General features: G+C 41.3%; 1 protein-coding gene across 1 annotated transcript in view; it reads right to left on the minus strand.

Annotated features, from left to right (window-relative positions):
* TBXAS1 (thromboxane A synthase 1 (platelet)) overlaps window positions 1-18,533 on the minus strand; it is a gene marked incomplete at its 5' end in the record, with an annotated part of 84,441 nt that overhangs the window by 60,195 nt on the left and 5,713 nt on the right. Inside the window, one exon of the mRNA XM_010186872.1 lies at window positions 888-1,202. Coding sequence (XP_010185174.1) covers window positions 888-1,202 — 315 coding nt within the window. The remainder of the gene's footprint in view (window positions 1-887; window positions 1,203-18,533) is intronic.

Below are 18,533 nucleotides of genomic sequence, written 5' to 3' on the forward strand. Positions count from 1 at the left end.
CCTTGTTCTGTAAGTACAACACAGGACTTGAAATGCATAAAAAGTATGAAACTCCTGAAATTGCATAGTTAAGGAGTTCAGCATGCAAATCCTGCAGCTAAAATCCTGCAAGACAGCCATACCTGGTGTCATTTTACTCCTGTTAGCCTCATGATCCATTATAGAAGAGTTCACGAAACTAAAAAGACCTTCAGTTTGGATTCTTATAACCAACAACTTGTGCAGAGTGCAAGGTGGAAGAATGGCTGCTGCATGATCTGGTAGATGCACGAAATACTGTGAACTATATGAAATACAGTTCACATATATGAAATTCAGGAAATATAAATGCCCTTTGTAAATACAGATAGTGAGGGAGAAGTAATTTGAACACGTTATAAGAGAATTAAATACTGTGAATTTTTTGGAAGCATACACATATATTCTGCTGCTGAAGAAAAAAAAATTAAGTATGAGCATTTAAAGCAAAACTTATGGTTTGTAAGAATGCTATTTATGTCCTTACAAAGATCAGTAAATAAAATTGACCATAAAAACAATAAAAGTATCTGGACAAGAAGAAAAAAATAGAAATGTGTAGTTTTAGAGTCTGGTCACAGCTGGTTTATTTCAACAACGTAAAATATCTTGTAAAGGTTAAGCTTTCACTATGACACAAACTTTCTGGGCCATCTCTTCAGTTGCTGTAAAGTGACATTATTTGACAGCTTCAAAAAAACACTAGATAATACAGATTAATTTTGATTTTTTGGCAGAAAATACTAAGAAAATGTTAATATATGCATATATAACTGAGACAAATAGGGGCCATGCAGATGCAGTGGCACAACAACATTCACACTGCCTTGCTCCCTATGCGAAGCTCCACACCAGCACATCGTACTCACGTGTTTTGCTGAGAACTCATCAACTTCTTGAAGCAATTTCTTTTGGCACTCTGGGTTGGTGGCTAGCAAGTATGTGGCAAAGGACAGCGTGCTGGTGGTGGTCTCATACCCAGCGATCAGGAACAGGAAAGCTTGGCCTGCTATCTCATCCTCTGTCAATGCTTTCTGAACCTTTTCGGATGGGGCCCTGCCAGCATGAGGTGCTTCCTTCTGTCTGGAAGCAGCAGATGGACTGATCACATCAAAACTCCCAGTTGCCAGGGAGTCAGCTGAGTCGCGGGAGTCGAGTATCCACTGAAGAAAATCCCTGCGCCTCTGTAGAATACAGGATGAGAAGAAGTGCAAAGAATGGGTCACCAAACAATACCTTTACCCATAAGGGAGGGAAGGAGAGAGCTATTCTGTACTTATTCTGCCCACTTGGCTCCCACAGAATAGCCACCAGCCTCTCTCCAAACAAGGAGACTTCTATAAATCAACTGGAAATGCCATCACTAACAGCCCGTCACTGTTTTCTCCTCAGCGGGATGAGGCTGACCTGCCCCCAGTACGTAACAGGTACACACTTTCACAGAGGATTCACAGAATCACAGAATATTAGGAGTTGGAAGGGACCTCGAAAGATCACCCAGTCCAACCACCCTGTCAGAGCAGGATCACCTAGACTAGGTCACACAGGAACACATCCAGGTGGGTTTTGAATGTCTCCAGAGAAGGAGACTCCACAACCTCTCTGGGCAGCCTGTTCCAGTGCTCCGTAACCCTTACAGTAAAAAAGCTTTTCCTCATGTTCAGATTGAACCTCCTATGCTCCAGCTTGCACCCATTGCCCCTTGTACTGTCATTGGCTGTCACTGAGAAGAGCCTGGCTCCTTCCTTCTGACACTCACTCTTCATAAATTTATAAACATTAATGAGGTCACCCCTCAGTCTCCTCTTCTCCAAGCTAAAGAGACCCAGCTCCCTCAGCTGCTCCTCATAAGGGAGATGCTCCACTCCCTCAATCATCTTTGTGGCTCTGCGCTGGACTCTTTCAAGCAATTCCCTGTCCTTCTTGAACTGAGGGGGCCAGAACTGAACATAATATTCCAAATGAGGTCTCACCAGGGCAGAGTAGAGGCGGAGGAGAACCTCTCTCAACCTACTAACCGCACCCCTTCTAATACACCCCAGGATGCCAGAGCTTCTTTCATCCGCAGGATGAGTGCCTGGCATTGGCTGGAAGTGGATTGACATAGTCAATGCACAGTCCCCTGTGCCCCTGGCAAGTAGAGGTGGCACAACTCATGCTTGGAGGAATTGGCCCATCTGCTTGGAAGCACCTTCCTCATTTGTTCACATGGTCCAGGACATGAAGGTCATAGTCTAGGTTTAGGGTTGTATCTACAACAGTTTCTGTGTCAGCTTAACAAGACAGGACTAGACACTGATTTCAGTACATCTTTTTATGAGAAAATGCAGTTTGTAACAACATAGCATTTTAAAATTATTTTTAAAAACAGATTTGCAGAAATGCATGACAACAGTAAGCATTCCTCTACCATAAAGCCTGCTTAGGTGGCTTGTCTTTGCAGAATGCCCACTGAATGATTCTGCTGTTATGAAACCTGCTTTCTTTCACAGTAGTTTCTGACAGAAAAACTCTAATAAACAGACCTATGTACAAGAGTGAGTTGACTCCAAAACAATCTGGACAGAAAGCTTGATTAGGCTTTGAAATATAACGCAAAATGTTGGAATTGACTTTTCAGAGTGGGCATAATAGAATTGTGCTGAACCTAAGCCATAAGGCTATGTGATTGATTTTCAATTCCTCAAATACCAACAGAACACATGATAGCTCAAGGACTTAGAAGTGACTGTGGAGCCAGAACATGACAACTTGTGCAGTAGAATGGACAAAAGAAGGGACCAAGTCTTTCTTCAGAAGAAAAAAAAATGCTGTAAAGCTGCATTTATTTGTTAAAAAGAAATCATTTGAATGATTTCTTGGATCTGATAATTGAGAGATAAGGTATAGAAAATGGAAAAGCCACAGAAAAGGACAAGCAAACAAGATAAGAGTAAGGAAGGACTAATTAATTATAAATGTCAAAGGACTTAATAAGATTTTTTTTCATAAGACATGGGAAAAGAGAGCAGTGAGACAGCAAAAGAGGAGAAATACTTAGCGTCCTGTGCTTAGCTCTGCTGCCAACAAGGTGTTCTGACTGATCTACAGGCAGAGAGGGATGGTTACTTTGAGGTTTGAATAAAACAAGAGATTGGCATGCTGCTTCTTTAACAGCTCCTTCCCTCCACCTCACAGAACCTCTTCATTCTGCACATATACATCGTGCACTTTGTACCCATGACCGTAGTGCACCTGAGAATCAATGCTCCAGACAACAGCCATTGCAGGTGACTGCAAGCTGAAGGACTCTACCAGTTGTCCAGTCGAACTGCACACCTCCAAGGCATGGGATACATGCTTTTGCCCAGTAAGTGAAGGCACACAAAGCAGCATTATACACATTGTGCTCAGTGAATGAGCTCCAGCTCTGAAAATAACTTCCTTGTGCCTAGATGTAGGCACATTTTCCATATTCAAATCGGTCATGCTTCCTTGGTCTCTCATTTCTAATACAGCAAGCCAAATGTGGCAATTGGCCTATTGCAGCCATCCTCCTCCAGCGTGATAGGATAGCTCTGCTCTGCTATGTTCCCCTAGACTGGAGGAAACAAGACTTCATACATACTTCAGCTTTGCATAGATAAGAGTCTCATTTGAATTTTCCGGGAAGGGCTTTATTCACATTCTAGGAGTCCATGTATCACACAGCTCTTTGGGATAGCCTGCGCTTCAGTGATTTTCCTGGTATGTATATTTGGGTTAGGCCATTTGTAAAGTAAAAAACCCCAAACAGTCTCATTCCATTGTGTTCACCAGTGTGTGGATAAACTAGTCCAGTATAGTAATGAAATGCAACTGTAGAGATATTCCCTTTTATCCATAAGACTAGTCATTATCACCTAATATCCCTTTATAACATAAAAATGTATAATTACATTCATATTCAGTGGAGTAGTAACATACTATTGTTCAAATCGTGTAACATTTGGTACGGTTCTGCACTCATCCTTCTCTAGAGGTGAATTTTCTTGTAACCAAACCTATTACCCTCTGAGGGTTTATGGTTCCCAGTTATAAGCTGTTTGCTGAATCTGGACTTGTGCTTAGACAATACACTCTCTGGAGACCCTATAAGATGTTTCTCCAGGCTTAGACAAAAGCAGATCCTGGCCTTATACAAAGCATCTGGTTATTGCTATGATAATAAAGTAATAATCATAACAACTAGTGAATAAAAATTCATTCATGAGAGTTTTGCTGAAAGCAAACTTAATGAATGCTAGCACGAGTGAATATTCCCAAGAATGTGCTCTGAAATGCCTCTGTGGCCATTTTGAGGAGCTCTTTTTATTACTCACATAATATATTTGGTTAGAAATTTAAAAGCTTGTTGTGTTGCAAAATCTGTTTATAAGGTCACCCTATTGAGAAACAACTAGATACCTTATCAGTGCCATGTAATTTGTTCACAGGTGAGTAGGGGTTGCTAAGAGCAATGACTTCATAAACAATTCTTACAAAAACATTCATTTGTAAAAACTACTTGAGTAGCAGTGGGGGAAAAAAAGCATAAAATTAGAAAGATGCAAGCTTTTTTCAAGATAATTCTGTACAGTGGAAGAAGCTATATTTTAGCAAAGCTTCTCTTCCTTATGGTTCATTCTACTCCACTTCAGTATTGAATGCAACATAAAATAATTGTCATCAACCCAAGCGAGAGAAAAGATTTCCAGGGTTATAACCAGTCATAATGAAACATATTTTTCTTCCACATCATCAGGATGGAAAAATCACTCTGACTGAAAACCTAACAATGGCAGTAGAAGCAAACACTAGCATAAAGCCAAATATAATTGGATTGTTAAGTGCTGGAAATGAGGAAAAGGTATCTCATAAAAATTCACAGGGGTTTTCGCCTCTTCAGTTGACAGCAGAAAAAAAAAAATCAAGCTTTTTCAGTTTGACAGCAGACCAGGTTCTGAGAGTGTCACTGCACAAAAACATTCTCTGGTCATCACATACAGCTGCTGGCTTCCTTTTTCCATTAGGGACATTTGTTTGATTTTCCTCACAAAAAGCAGAAGCCCATTATAGCCTCTATCCTGTCCTTTGACACTTGCATAGTTACATTACAATGGCCTCCGAAACAAGTTCTCACTTAAAAAGAACGGCGCACCAATGTGACACACGCTTGTTTTGCCCCCATATAACACAGAGCCTATCATTAAGCCAATGAAGATTGAGTGGAAAACTACTATTTGAAAAAAATCTAATTTGAACATAGGATGGGAGAGGGTGCATGTCTAACTTGGTGGTGACACAGACATCCCCTTTGAAAGATATAGTAAGACAAGCCCTGCTTTCAGCTTTCCCAAGATAGACACCTTGCAATATATTTCCTGACACCAGTGTTCTGGGCTGTATCATTCTTCTCATTAGTCTCCTTAAACATCACCTGGCCATGCGGAGAAATCGTTCTGCACAGCACTGTAACGAGCTGTGTGCTGCACGCTGGAAGAACAGATATGTGCTATACTGGGGAAGGCCAATCCGGCAGCGTCTATCACCCCTCCTCAAATCACTGCTTTCAAGTTCTGCAACTGTCAGAAGAGAGATCTATTGCTCGCATGCATGATGTATCATGACTTTTCTCACAGGAGGCAAGGGTCCTGTGGGGTGGGGGATGTCTCCAGCTCTTTCCATCCTAAATAGGGAACTGAATTTTCCTATCTAAGATTGACATACCAGCTGACCTTTGCGCAAATTCATCACTTCTTAGTGGATCCAGGAGATCCCCAGGTTATGCTTTCGGTAAAGAAAAGGAATTTTACTTTTACTTAAGGAAAACTACCAAATGTATAATAGTTGGAAATTTTGTTACTAATGTTGTGATTTCAATCATATTTTCTGCAAACTATATTCAAATTTTGTACCAGTCTGATAGTTCAGTTCCACATTTTGAGTTCCGAAGACCCCAGAACTACAAAAAGCAACTTAAAGATGAAGCAAGGAAACAAACTAGAAGATATAATCAGTTGATATTCTGTAAAGCATTTGCTGTGGTGCAAACATCATATGAGTGTGATGCTGCCAGTATAACACCACACACCACAAACTGTGCAGATTCTCCTAGCCTTTCTCAAATGCTCTGATGGCAGCTCAAAAAAAGCCAAAGCTAAGCTTCAGAACCTTATCTAACAAGTATAAAGCTCACATCTCTCTGAAATAATATTTCAGCTTCCTACAAACTTGTATGAATGCTGCTATATTAGTTTATATCCAGGTCATTTTTTGTAAGCTTGATTTAGCAACCATCTCTTTACATGATACAAACCTGTGTCACCCTGAAGTTATCACTAAAGCACTGCAGTAGTTACCCAGATCCCTTTGAAAAAGAACTATAATTTTGCCAAACTCTTTGAAAGGATCAAATTCAACCTCTCCCTAACACTTGCAGGTTTCATATGGTTTCTCAGTGCAATCACTAAAAAGACAGCCTCTCTGCCAATACATCCAGTCCCAAAACATCTCAGAGAGATTGTCCTTTTTCCTTGTGCTTGAACACAGAAGCTGGAAATAACTGGTAGGCCAGGCCCTCAAATTTGTGAGTCTGAAGGTTGAGGCCACGATGCTTTCACGGGTGATACTCAGCTCTGGAAGGACCCAGAGTCTGCTGAACTGCAGCGTGTGGACATTGTTCCAGAGTGGCTGGGAGGCTTTCAGTCTGGCAGAAAAAAACAACCTTCTTTTGTTTGCATTTGTTAACATCAGCTGGAGAAACCTCTGTAATGTTTTTATTGTAAATGGGCTGGATGTTTGAGGGCAGGCGTGTCTTACAAAACAATGCAGCTTGCATTAAAAACCTGAGTAAATTTAAAGCAATAAATAAATAAAAAAATAAATTCACTGAGTGCCCACTTTTGTCCGCCTGGTCTGATCTTCATTTGTAGTGAAACCCCAGACTGAGAAGCTTTTGTATATCTTTAGACCTGTTCCGATATTTTCATATATTCTCATTAGTAAATTCCTATGTGAGTTTCTAGCAGTAATTCAGAGCAATGAGGTGGGACTGGGAGTGTTTGGTGACACCATATCTGAGGTCAGAAGTCACAGCTATGCCTTTGCTTTCTACTTGAAAGAAAAAATGAAGTATTCCTACAATAATGTTGCAAAAATGCTCCATGAAATGCTGAGCAGGCCCAGAAGGGACAGGTGTGTCAGCAAATCAGTGAAAGCACTTGAGCATGGAAAGTATTAAACATGGTAACAAAACATATCTTTGTATGTGACCAATGTTCTTTTACAAAATAAAAATTAAAAAGAAAATAATTCCAAGAGTAAGTGTAAATTCAAGCATGACATGGATTTTATTGGCTGAGTTTGCCACTAACTCTGCAAGAGTGGCCAGTATGAATTACTGGTCAAAGCACTGACCTCCACAGAAGCCAGGATGTTTAAAGATGCACTCCCTTATTTGCCTTTAAAATGCTGATATAACTGGTGCAGCTTCTCCATCTGTAAAATCAGTACAACACACATCAAATCTTATAAAACCCTGTGAGGAAAAGCTAATGATGATCTGGGAAAACCCTTTAAGACCTACGATGAAAACAGATTTATCTGATCCAAAGAATTTAAGGCAAAAGCACCATCACATGGGGGAAACAGGCCTGGAAGGAACTGAGTGAGTTATCTACTCCATCCCTTTGCCACAAGACAGGATCAGCCAAACCACCCATGACAGCTGTTTGTCTAACCTGTTCTTAAAAACCCAGCCAAACTCCAGCTTCCCACAGCCTCCCCAGGCAGTCCACCCCAGCACTGAACCATTTTTGTCAGTGGAGAGGTTTCCCCTTCGCCAGCAAGTCACTGCAGATATTGCAGAGCATTACATTTTACCCAGTTACACCCGTAATGTCTGAGGCTCCACAACCTGTACTTGTATATGTGTGTCTCTCTCAATATATATATTACTTTGGCAGGTCTTTGACAAAGCACACTGATAAGAGAAACATCATACTGCTAAAAAATATGAAACTATTTTCATGTGACAGTGTCTTCATTCATAAGGTGAGGAAGAAGAGTGCTCAGATACTGCTGGATTATTTCTCAAAAATTTTGCACTTTTCTCACCTCCACAATGCAAAGTTAAAGTAAGAGCATTAGTAACCTACAGAGGCATGGGCAAGCCTAATTTGACCTGAAAATAAAGTTGGAGATGATTTCCTAAAAACAAAATTTTATTACAGACTCATCTCCCTTCACCTTCAGATGCTGCAAGAGGCACTAGAGGGCTCACACCTCCAAAGACAACAGCCTCCTTCTCGAGATGTTCCTACACACTCCAGCGATGAAAATAAATCTGAATTTCAGATCTAATCATTAGTGAATGGAGAGAGAGCAAAGAACTGTTTCTAGTTGAGACAGGCTTAATACAGGTCTTTGTGGCTCCTGGAGAAGGAGGCTAATTTTAAACTTAAATGTGTGGACCTGTTGACTGGGAGCTGCCAAGATCATACTCAGAGGCCTGACTTGTTTGAAGCGAGACACAGGATGAGAGACACTACAATTAGAGGAAAGAGAGAAAAAGGTACATGCCTATTTGATTGTTTTATTAATTATTTGGGCCCACTGAGAGACCTATGGCTTGCCTAGAGAGCTGGGAACCCTTCCACTAGCTCTTCAGTGTAAAACCAAGGGGTTGCCTGCAGCCCGATCCATTTACATCCCTAATAAACCAACTCTCATCTCTGACTCCAGGGATTTTCCTTCCAAAACTAGGCTGAGCAGAATGAGCTGGGTGTCTGAGAGAAGCAGTAAGTTTCTCCATGAAACTCAGTGTAATGGCAAACAAGCATAATGCGCTCTGGGGCAGGGGGTTGGCATCTCAGTATAACCACCACAGCTCCCTCCAGTGCATGCACACGTTGGGCAGGCTCAGAAAACAGCCCAAAATGCAATGGCTAGAAAGTCTCATCCAGCTTTCCCCATACGTGCATCACAGTGAGCAAGAGACACTGGTAGCAAATATCAGTGGGGTGCAAATTCCTTATTCTGTATTTGCAAAACATTTAGGATAAGAACACTCCAATATTGACTCCTGGCATTATCAGAGTACAAACAATAAATACTGGATTTATGTGCACTGTAGCTGAGCTTCTCCTGCCCCATGCATGCTTTGCTGCTTGGAGGTAGAGGAGTGAGGTTGTCAGAATACACAGTGGGCAAATACAGCAAGAGGACAAACAACTGGGCACCAGGGGAGAAGAACAGCTTTGGCCGGGCCCCCATGCACACCAATGTGTGGAACAGGCACCAATTCCCAAATCAGCAGCGAGCTGACCACCCTGCCGCACACTGTGTGGACACATCCTCTCCCGAAGCTTATCTGGCCTCCCAGTAAACCATCCGACCCTCCTTCCCTCCACTGTTTGCATGAGGAAGGGAGGATGCAGGAAAGGAGTGCTTTAGGATAAGTTTCTGACACCAGAAGCTTGACCCTCTGCTGACTCAAAGGCTGCTGTTGCAGGCAGCCCTCCGGTCCTTTTCTATTTGCCACAGATTATAATTGTATTTGCTTAAATTTATTTCCTGATTTATTTCCTGATTTCTTTCTTTTTCAGCAGTTGCCTGACATTCAAGAGAATGCACAGGAATTTCATTATTACTTCTTTATCCTTTGTTCTTCCTGCCCCATGTGTTCTCTTTAACATGTCTGCAAAGCCCCAGCACTCACTTTGAAGAGCCATCAGGATGTTTTGGGGCCATACTGGGAATTTACTGTTCACATCCTGTCCTCCCCCATCTCTCCCCAAAGTTTGTTCAAGATCCTCTCTTTCTCCATCATGTTACATTGAGATTGCATACGTTTTGATGTAAGGAACACCTCATTATTTGGTTTTGTGATGGCCTTCAGTAATTCTGGGTAACTAAAAAAATACCTTCCTTTCGTTTTAACTAAACTAATTATGGCTGTGAGACTGATATAAATGACGTGTACTCTTACAAAAAAAGTACAGTTAATGTTATTTATGTTCTTTATTAAAAATATGGAAACAACACTTGTTTTTTCTATTACTTCTCTAAGCAACTGCTCTCCACTGCTGGCCGGCAATCCTACTGCTGGCTTATCTATTCGTGATCACACCTGCACCCTACATTAGGATTTATCCTGGATCTTCAGCTATATTAAACAGGCTTTTACCCATAGTACATAAATAGCCTGTATATCTGATGCTCCACTTGTGCGCACAAAGGGGTACAGGTTTCTAACGCAGTGGGTGAAAGCAGCATTGGAAAGGATTATTTTCAGCTAGACGGTAACCAATAACAAATTGTGTTATCTTCTGCAGTTTCATGGATGCTCGGTTCAGTTATGGTTTTTATCCAATAGATGGCTCCTCGGTAGCAGGAAGGATTCTCCCTCTGCTCTCCTTTCCTTCACAGAGTTTCAATACGACTTTCTAATATTTACACAGCCATTATCTTGCAAATATAGGCATTTTGCACACACTGATAAACACACAGAAGAAGCACATGCGCATGAATGAGAGAACAAAAGAAAAATTAGATGGCATTTTATATGTTTCATGCCACTTTGTCCTCTGCCAGTACAGGGATGCATGAAAAATGACAGTTAGGCAGCCCTGTGGTCTGGAATGCTTCCTAAAATCAAACTAAAAAAAATACAACTTTAGAAATACATGAATATTAACAGCACGCCAGAATACCAGCTGTCTTTCTCCCCAAAAATATGAGGACATCTCCCACATCTTTTATATCCCTGACTGAGCAATACTTAAGTGACTTACAGGCATCATTACTCCTCTGTCAATGAAAGATTTTTCACAAGAAAAAAAAAAACCTATGTGTAATTATTGATATAATGGACCAGGAGAGCTCTGTGTAATTGGCAGGGTGCAAGTCAACATCATTATGAGCAATAATGCCATTTCTGAGATGGGGGAAGTGAATAAGCTTTTGTTGTTTCCCAGAAAAAAACATAATCAGAATAATAATAGCAAAACCTGAGACATTAATTACGTTCAGACAAATCATGTTTATCCCATATACGCGCTCGTGACTTCTCTGAATCAGAAGAGCAGTTCCCAATCATTTCTGTCCTGTACCTTGCATCTCACTCAGATTTTGTCAAGATCTTGTCAAACACTTGGCAGTAAACCTACTCTGGGGATTGCGACCTGCTGGTGAGATCACACAATCAAGTGAAAAGTGAAAACAGAACACCCACAATAAATAATAAGTATCATAGAAGCCAGACCTTGGCTATTTAAACCCCTACAGCTTAACACTTCAATGGGGAACAACTATAAGCCCACTATACCTGCTGTTAGCATCTAAAATAATAACATTCCTAATAACAACCTTTGTTCCTTAAATGTTAAGTTGCTTTGAAAAGGAGGGGAAAGGTACCAGTTGAGTATAAATATACATATAAATATATAGCATCTTAAAATTGACACAAATACACCCATAATAACTGTCAAATAAAAAAAAGAAATGCTTTTTTCCTTTTCAAGGCTGAGCCAAACCACTGTTTACATTTCGGCACTCCAAAAGGACTTGTCTAATTCCATATTTCAAATCAGCTTTTTGCTAGCTAAAACTTGGAAAATTTGAACCAAAATACACTCATCAGCATGCCTGACCATGGGCTGTTACAGTATTGCTTCCCTTTGCTCCTGCGCAGACACCCCAAACTTCCAGGTGAATCCTCCAGCCTAATGGGTGTTGTGCAGAGAAACAGCACATGTAAAGGTAGTCCCATGCTCTGGTGACTCTTCAGCTGGCATCAGGGCCCTTTGCACACCCAAAGAACAGCTATGGCATTGCTCTTCAAATGGGCAAGGAAGAGATTTAATCCCTGGCCAGTCCCAATACTGGTGAAACACAAAAGGTCCTTCTTTCCTGTCTCTCTCTCTTGGGATGCTGCAGTCAGCAGAACTTGCCCAGACCCAAAGCCAAGCCTGCAGATTTTCACCTTCCTCCCTTTTTAAAGTGCCACGTTGCAAACATGCTAAAAATCAGAGTTGGCAACTGAAATACTGACAAGAGTTTCCACCGTGGAGCTGTTTAAAACAGGCAGCAGTGATATTCATTAAGCCGTTAATAATGGATTGTGGCACAAAGCAATTTATCAAGTTTCCATTGTAATTAAAATCACTGAATATTTGGGCACTTGCAATGCACCTAGCTCTCCCTGCTTCTGAAGCTTTACATTTTAATGTGAATTATGGCTCCCTCTCCCCAGAGACTTGCTAAAAAGCCCATTTTAATTGGTATGTTTTTAATTGAGATTACATTATTAAAAAGTGTACATTTCTGCTGAAGAGAGAAAGGAGGTGCTTGGCTCCCTTCTAGTCTCTGTCTCTCTTAGATATAGCTTGCTTAGCCCAGCAGCAGGGGAAAATGAAGGGTCGTCACTGCGAAGAAACCGGAGAAAGCCCTGCACAGTCACAGGCTATGAAGCCAGGGCAAGGCTGCCACTGACTGCCGCAAATGCTAGATTTCTTAGGTGGATTTTTGAGGAAGGGGAGGAAGCGCTGCAATCGTTCAGGTTGCTCTTTAGCAAAAGGCAGACAGAGAAATGCCACGCAGGGATTCCTGCCTCACAGCCAACTGACACCGAGGGCATGTTTTAGAAAGTCTCTCCTCAAGGCTTCCAGTGGCAATCTGTTGTTTTCCATAATAAGTAACTCTAATGTTAAATTATCCTCAAAAACCAGATACAGTCATGAGTGGACGCAGTCTAGCAAAGGCTTCTGGCTCTGCTGGCTCCAGCAGGCTGGGGCAGGGAAATGCAGCCCCCAGGGCAGCCTGGACACGGTGGCAAGAAAAGAATTGCCCCAGCAAATAAATTTGTCACCTTTGTGCATTGAGACGCCCAGACTGACATGCCAACAGGTTCAAAAGATAAGCAACTTCATGCATTTGGCATCCAAATGCTGGTCATATAAGTGGTACTCCTGTTGGCAAGAAGGGCTGCTCATGTCTCTTGTAAGTAGGAGTATGGATCTGCTAAGGTAAGTAGACACAGGAGAAAAGGAAGAAATATCAAAGGAGTGCAAAGTAGATACCAACAGTCAAGACAGAGCAAGGGAAAAATTTTCAGGGACCAAAACATGCCAACAGATGGTCAAGAGAAGACAGCTGAACCAGAATGAAATATCATGGAACAGCTTTTTCATAACTGCTTCAGAAAAGGTCATACTGTATTGCAAAAAGAAGGCAGTGCATGGGGCTACGAGAGGTCACTGTAGGCAACCAGAGACACAGAGAGATGAACAGAGACAAATTCAAAGATCATCCACTAATACCATAACTCTTGCAACTCCCCTCCTAGTTCTGGAAGCGACTCAGGGATGAAGGATGGGGAACCAATAACAGACAAAAGAAAAAAAAATGAAATATGAAAGACAAAAGTGAAAATGTTAAAACTGACAGAGAAAGGGAAAGTTCTCTTAATACAATTAGGTCAGTAAATCTGTGATTTTTTTTTTCTAAATTAAGAATTTAGATGCTACGTTCTAGTTACAATTGTCAGAATAAAGGATGTTTGTAGAGCCAAAGTACCCAAACATGCTACTGCTGTGAACAGTAAGGTAAAATAAATATATAACACTCCCAGTCCCGATCAACAAATCCCTTGCAGATTTAGATCAAGAGCAAGTAAAAAAGAAAAAGCTAGGTAAATGAAGATTAGATCTTATATCCTACCTTGGCATTAAAGGCCACCACCCTGTTATGCTGAGAATCACAGAATCATTAAGGTTGGAAGAGATCTCTAAGACCATCAAGTGTGACCATCAACCTAACACCACCATGCTCATTAAACCATGTCCTGAAGTGCCACATCCACGCTTTTCCTGAACACCTCCAGGGATGGTGATTCCACCCCCTCCCTGGCCAGCCTTTTCCAGTGTTTGACCACTCTTTCAGTAAAGAAATTTTTCCTAATATCCAATCTAAACCTCACCAGCACAACTTGAGGCCATTTCCTCTTGTCCTTTCATTAGTTACATGGAAGAAGAGACTAACACTCACCTCTCAACACCCTCCTAGAGAGCAATAAGGTCTCTCCTCAGTCTCATTTTCTTCAAACAAAACAACCCCAGCTCCCTCAGCCACTCCTCATAAAGAGAATTAATCTCCAGATTATTTCATTATGGCAAGATTCCCTGGGTTTGCTGATTTGAAAAACCCACACCCTGGATGAAGACTAGATCACAGATTAGGAGGAAAAAAAGAAGGGCTTTCAGTGACCTAAAGCAGGATCTTCTGAGAAACTTGGAAGGGATGGACCACAAGGGTAACATACAGAAAAGATGAGGAACTCTAAGAGAGAAAAGTTACAAAAGAAAGGGAATGTGCACAACTTCACAGTGATATTTTTTCCTTTAAGCCAAAAGGATGAACACCAAGACTGCAACATGAAGGAAAGCAAATAACAGGAAGTGGGAAAAGACACGCTTTACTTTGAGAGAATCACAAAGGGAAACCATGCTCCCAAGCTGATAGGAAAATGACCCTGAAAGGCAAATGTAACACTGCTTAGGCTGGGCATTTTGCACAGATGAGAACATACAACAGAAAGGCCAGATTACTTACTGATTTCGCAGGTATCGACAGATACATATGGCTACATCAGATTCTGCCCCGAGTGCTAGAAAAGAAAGGCAACTGGAGACACTTTACTCCCTTCCCAGAAAACAGATACCTTTTTCTCAGCCCTGGACATAGCAAAGTCTCATTGGGTCTGTGGAACTTCTGTGACCCAACACCCAGGAACACTTCCCGAAAGATACACAGTGACCCAACAGCTTGCAACAGCCTTGATCCAATTATTTTCTCTAACTGGAGTATCAGGAGAGGTGCTAACTAACCAGGGGACAGACTTTACGTCCAAGGTCATGAAACAGCAGTATTGAGTACTAGGTATAAAAAGTACTAAAGCCTACGCCACATTCTCCTCAAACAGATGGCCTTTCAGGAAGATTTAATCAGACATTGAAATGCATGCTGTGAATACTCATTACTAGCACAGGATCAGGCTGGGACAAGTGGCCAGCACTGACGTTATTGCCTACAGGGAATTACAGAAGGCATAAACAGGATTTTCAGCATTCGAACTTCTCTCTGGATAACAAGCATAGGGTCCCCTTGCCACTATAAGGGAGGGTAAAGCAAAAAATTCATGATGGAGTGGGCCAGGTCTAGGTTGCAGCAGAGAAGCAAGAGACCCAGGCCCTTAAAAGGAACATCCACCTTTTTTTTTTTTGGTTTCCTCATCCTCCATTTTCACCTGTGCTGGTCAAGTCACCACACACAGACCAGAGTTTGCTGAATCCCACCCTCAAAGTACAATGAGCTCTTGCTCTTCTTATTTTTATGGACACATAAACCAGAGCTGTGACCACTCCTTCCCCTTCAGTATCAAGAACAGGAAAAACAGAGTAAAGCCACAAGAAGAAGAATCTAGAAGGAGGTGTAAGTAAGGCTGTCCAGAAAAAAAGAAAAAATAAATAAATAAAAAAGGAATTTTGATCTTCCTTTCAGGGATGGGGAGGTTTCTTTGAATAAAAACAGGTTTGCCTTTTAATTCTTTCCTCCTCTAGTTTTTCAGAGAAATTTTACTGCAAACATTATTTGAAGGAGACCTTAAGCTATCTTTTGGTCTGGATATTTGACAGTATTTCAAGTGACTGATTTTAGCATATGAACACAATTTTTAAAAGTCACCAAAATCCTTGACATTACCAACAACTGAGCATGTGGGTTTATTTATTTTTACTCTGGAAGAAAAAGCCTTTTTCAACACTAAAAATCCCACTCTTCTCAATTAAAAGATGTTTCTCATATGCTGTAGATCAGCAAAGCCAAACGTCCATCTTCACTTCCCGCACTGGCTGGTGAAAACAGGAGGAAAATACATGCAAACCCTATTGGCAGAAGAATTTAAGTCCGTCCTCCCTGTAATTCAGAAAGCATCCTGTTGGCCTAATGATTTCCTGTGGATTAATGTTGCTAAAAGGAGCATCTGAACCTCCCCTGTTCTGTCCAGAAAGGGGCAAAAATAGCACTTTTTTGCAAGGCACTCTGAAGGAGCTTCACCATACATCTCTTAGAAAGTGAGGTTAGCTTTTCCTGCATAGATACTCGCATTTTCCCAGTACTGTCTGCAAGATTATTCTTGGCAATTCTGGATACCTAAAAACCTAACCAGCTTTATCAGTATAAACACCTTGGTCCTTTGATTTCATTTCTGTCCTTTGGTATGAGTCTATGTTCTTGCAAACAGAAGCATGCGAGCAGTGCTCCACTGAGATTGCTCATGTGTATGATGGCAATTTGGAGCCCAGACTGTAGCTGAAGTGGGACATGTGAAATACGAGATAGGGACACTGCTCCTATCACCCCCTGAAGAAGAAATGAAGATATAGAGCAGTGGCTGAAAAAGACTAGAAGGGTGTGGGGAGAGAGGGAGGTACTGTATAAAGAGTCCCAGATGCTTAGATTATCTTGTCATGGGTGCTGCAGGGTTTGCTGGAGTGGGGCAGATAATAGACACATGACACCATCAGCCTGTTCCTTGCCTAGGATCCATAAAGTCCTCTGATCCATAACTGAGAAGGCAGTAGAAATGGCACAGTAAGAGCAAAAGATGAGCCATAGCAAGCAGACCTGGTATGTGCCTGCTGGCAGCAGGTAACCAAGCAGGCATTTGCTATCTTCCTCGTAAAGCGCTGGGCTCACAGGTGTGCTGGGCTGCAGAACTGGAACACATGCAGCAGTAATGCAAAACTCTTCCTGCTTCTCCACCAATGCTCCTCAGAGAGGTGAGAAAGTCACCACTCTCCTTACTTATTCTGTCCTTGATCTCTTTTTTGAGCAGAGAGACTGCGGAACTGAGTTTCATGATGAAAGCACCTCAGCCAGACACTTCAGCCAAGGCCTGAAACAAAAGATCACATTTTGTGGGCCTGCAATTCATAGCTGGAAACATAACAACAGGCTGATCAAGAAATTTCAACCGGTGACCAAAAGTAATAGGGATTTTGAGCTCCTCTCCGTTTGAGGTTTTGAGGCCTTGCTGTGTTTAAATGCTGACTTAAGAAATCCTAAGGAAGTTATAAAATTCATTACATCTTTAAGAAAAAGAAAAAAAAAAGAAACAAAGGATTTTTCTTTAAATGTGGGAAGGAAGGAACACAATTTTAAAAAGCAGTAATGACTTTGTTTTTAAAAGAAGGTAACTAAAATGCCTTTTAACATAGCATCACTTCTTTTTCCTCTTAGAATCACTGTGTGCTGCCCAAGAACAGACACTAGATTTTATGTTCAAAAGAATTTTAACATATACTAGAAAAATTACAACTGCTTAAAACAGCAGAAATACAAGTTTAAGATCCGGGTTCCAACCCAAAATTTCCTCCTTATCTTTCAGACACCCGTGTACCTTTCTGGAAGGCCCACTTCAGATTTCCTGCCCACAAAGGCAGTGGATAATGACATGATCAAACCGTGAGAACAGCCCAGCAGAGCAGAATCACAGCATCCCTCCTACCGCCTTAGAAAAACAAAAGGATCAGACTGATTCTTTGCTTTACTGACTTCATTAATCAGTAAAAATGTATTATTTAATGCCGCCATATATTGCCTATCCTTAAATGGACACCACCTTCTTTCAAATATAAACAAATTTTCCTTGGTTTTCTACAAAGGCAGGAAAACTGCACACTATTAGAAGGTGTCTAATCCTCCCATCTGCTGTTTCCTTAGAAAAATATTTACTTTTAAACATCTGTACTGCATTTCCACAGTTCAAACACACACATAGCTCCTGGAATGTATACAGTATTTAGCAAATTTTTAACTAAGTTTTCTTAGTAATTGTATAGTTTTCCCTTGACAAGGAGAGGATCAGACTTTTTCAGGAGGATTACTTCTGCTCAACTCATTTCAAGCAGCTCTTGAATAAAATAGTTCATTAGTTCATGAAAAGGAAAAACTCCAGGGAACTGCTGAGGAAGGAAGAGAAAAGAACAGAGTGCCACAGTAATTAGGTTTTCAGATTGTCCCTTATCCTCCAGAATGCAGGTACACACACACATGTCCCTCTTCACCTTAGGTAAAGCATTTAGGAGAGCTCATTGCTCGTTTTTTCCCTGGGAATCAGTGTTCCAGAGATTAAAGTTGCAACCAGGCCACCATTTCCCGGAAGATACTAAAAGATACCACTTCCTCATAGTACATTACTATTGCTACCCAAGAGTGAAATGGCAGCTTTCTCCCCTTTGCAAGCATTTAAAGGAGCTCAGATTCAGACTTCCTCAAAATTCAGTTTCCTGACATTTTTAGGCTCCCATGACTCATGCCAGAAAACCAAAGTATCTCCACACACCAGGAACCAGGTGTGTCTGCCTGGGTGTGCAGGCAGCCAGGAGGCAGCAGAGCCAGTGACTGTCCTTACCAGGCATCAGGGAAAGGATTGGAAGGAATGAGGATGAGAAGTA

The sequence above is a fragment of the Mesitornis unicolor genome, unplaced genomic scaffold (genome assembly GCF_000695765.1).
Source record: "Mesitornis unicolor isolate BGI_N332 unplaced genomic scaffold, ASM69576v1 scaffold15556, whole genome shotgun sequence".
NCBI lineage: Eukaryota > Metazoa > Chordata > Aves > Mesitornithiformes > Mesitornithidae > Mesitornis > Mesitornis unicolor.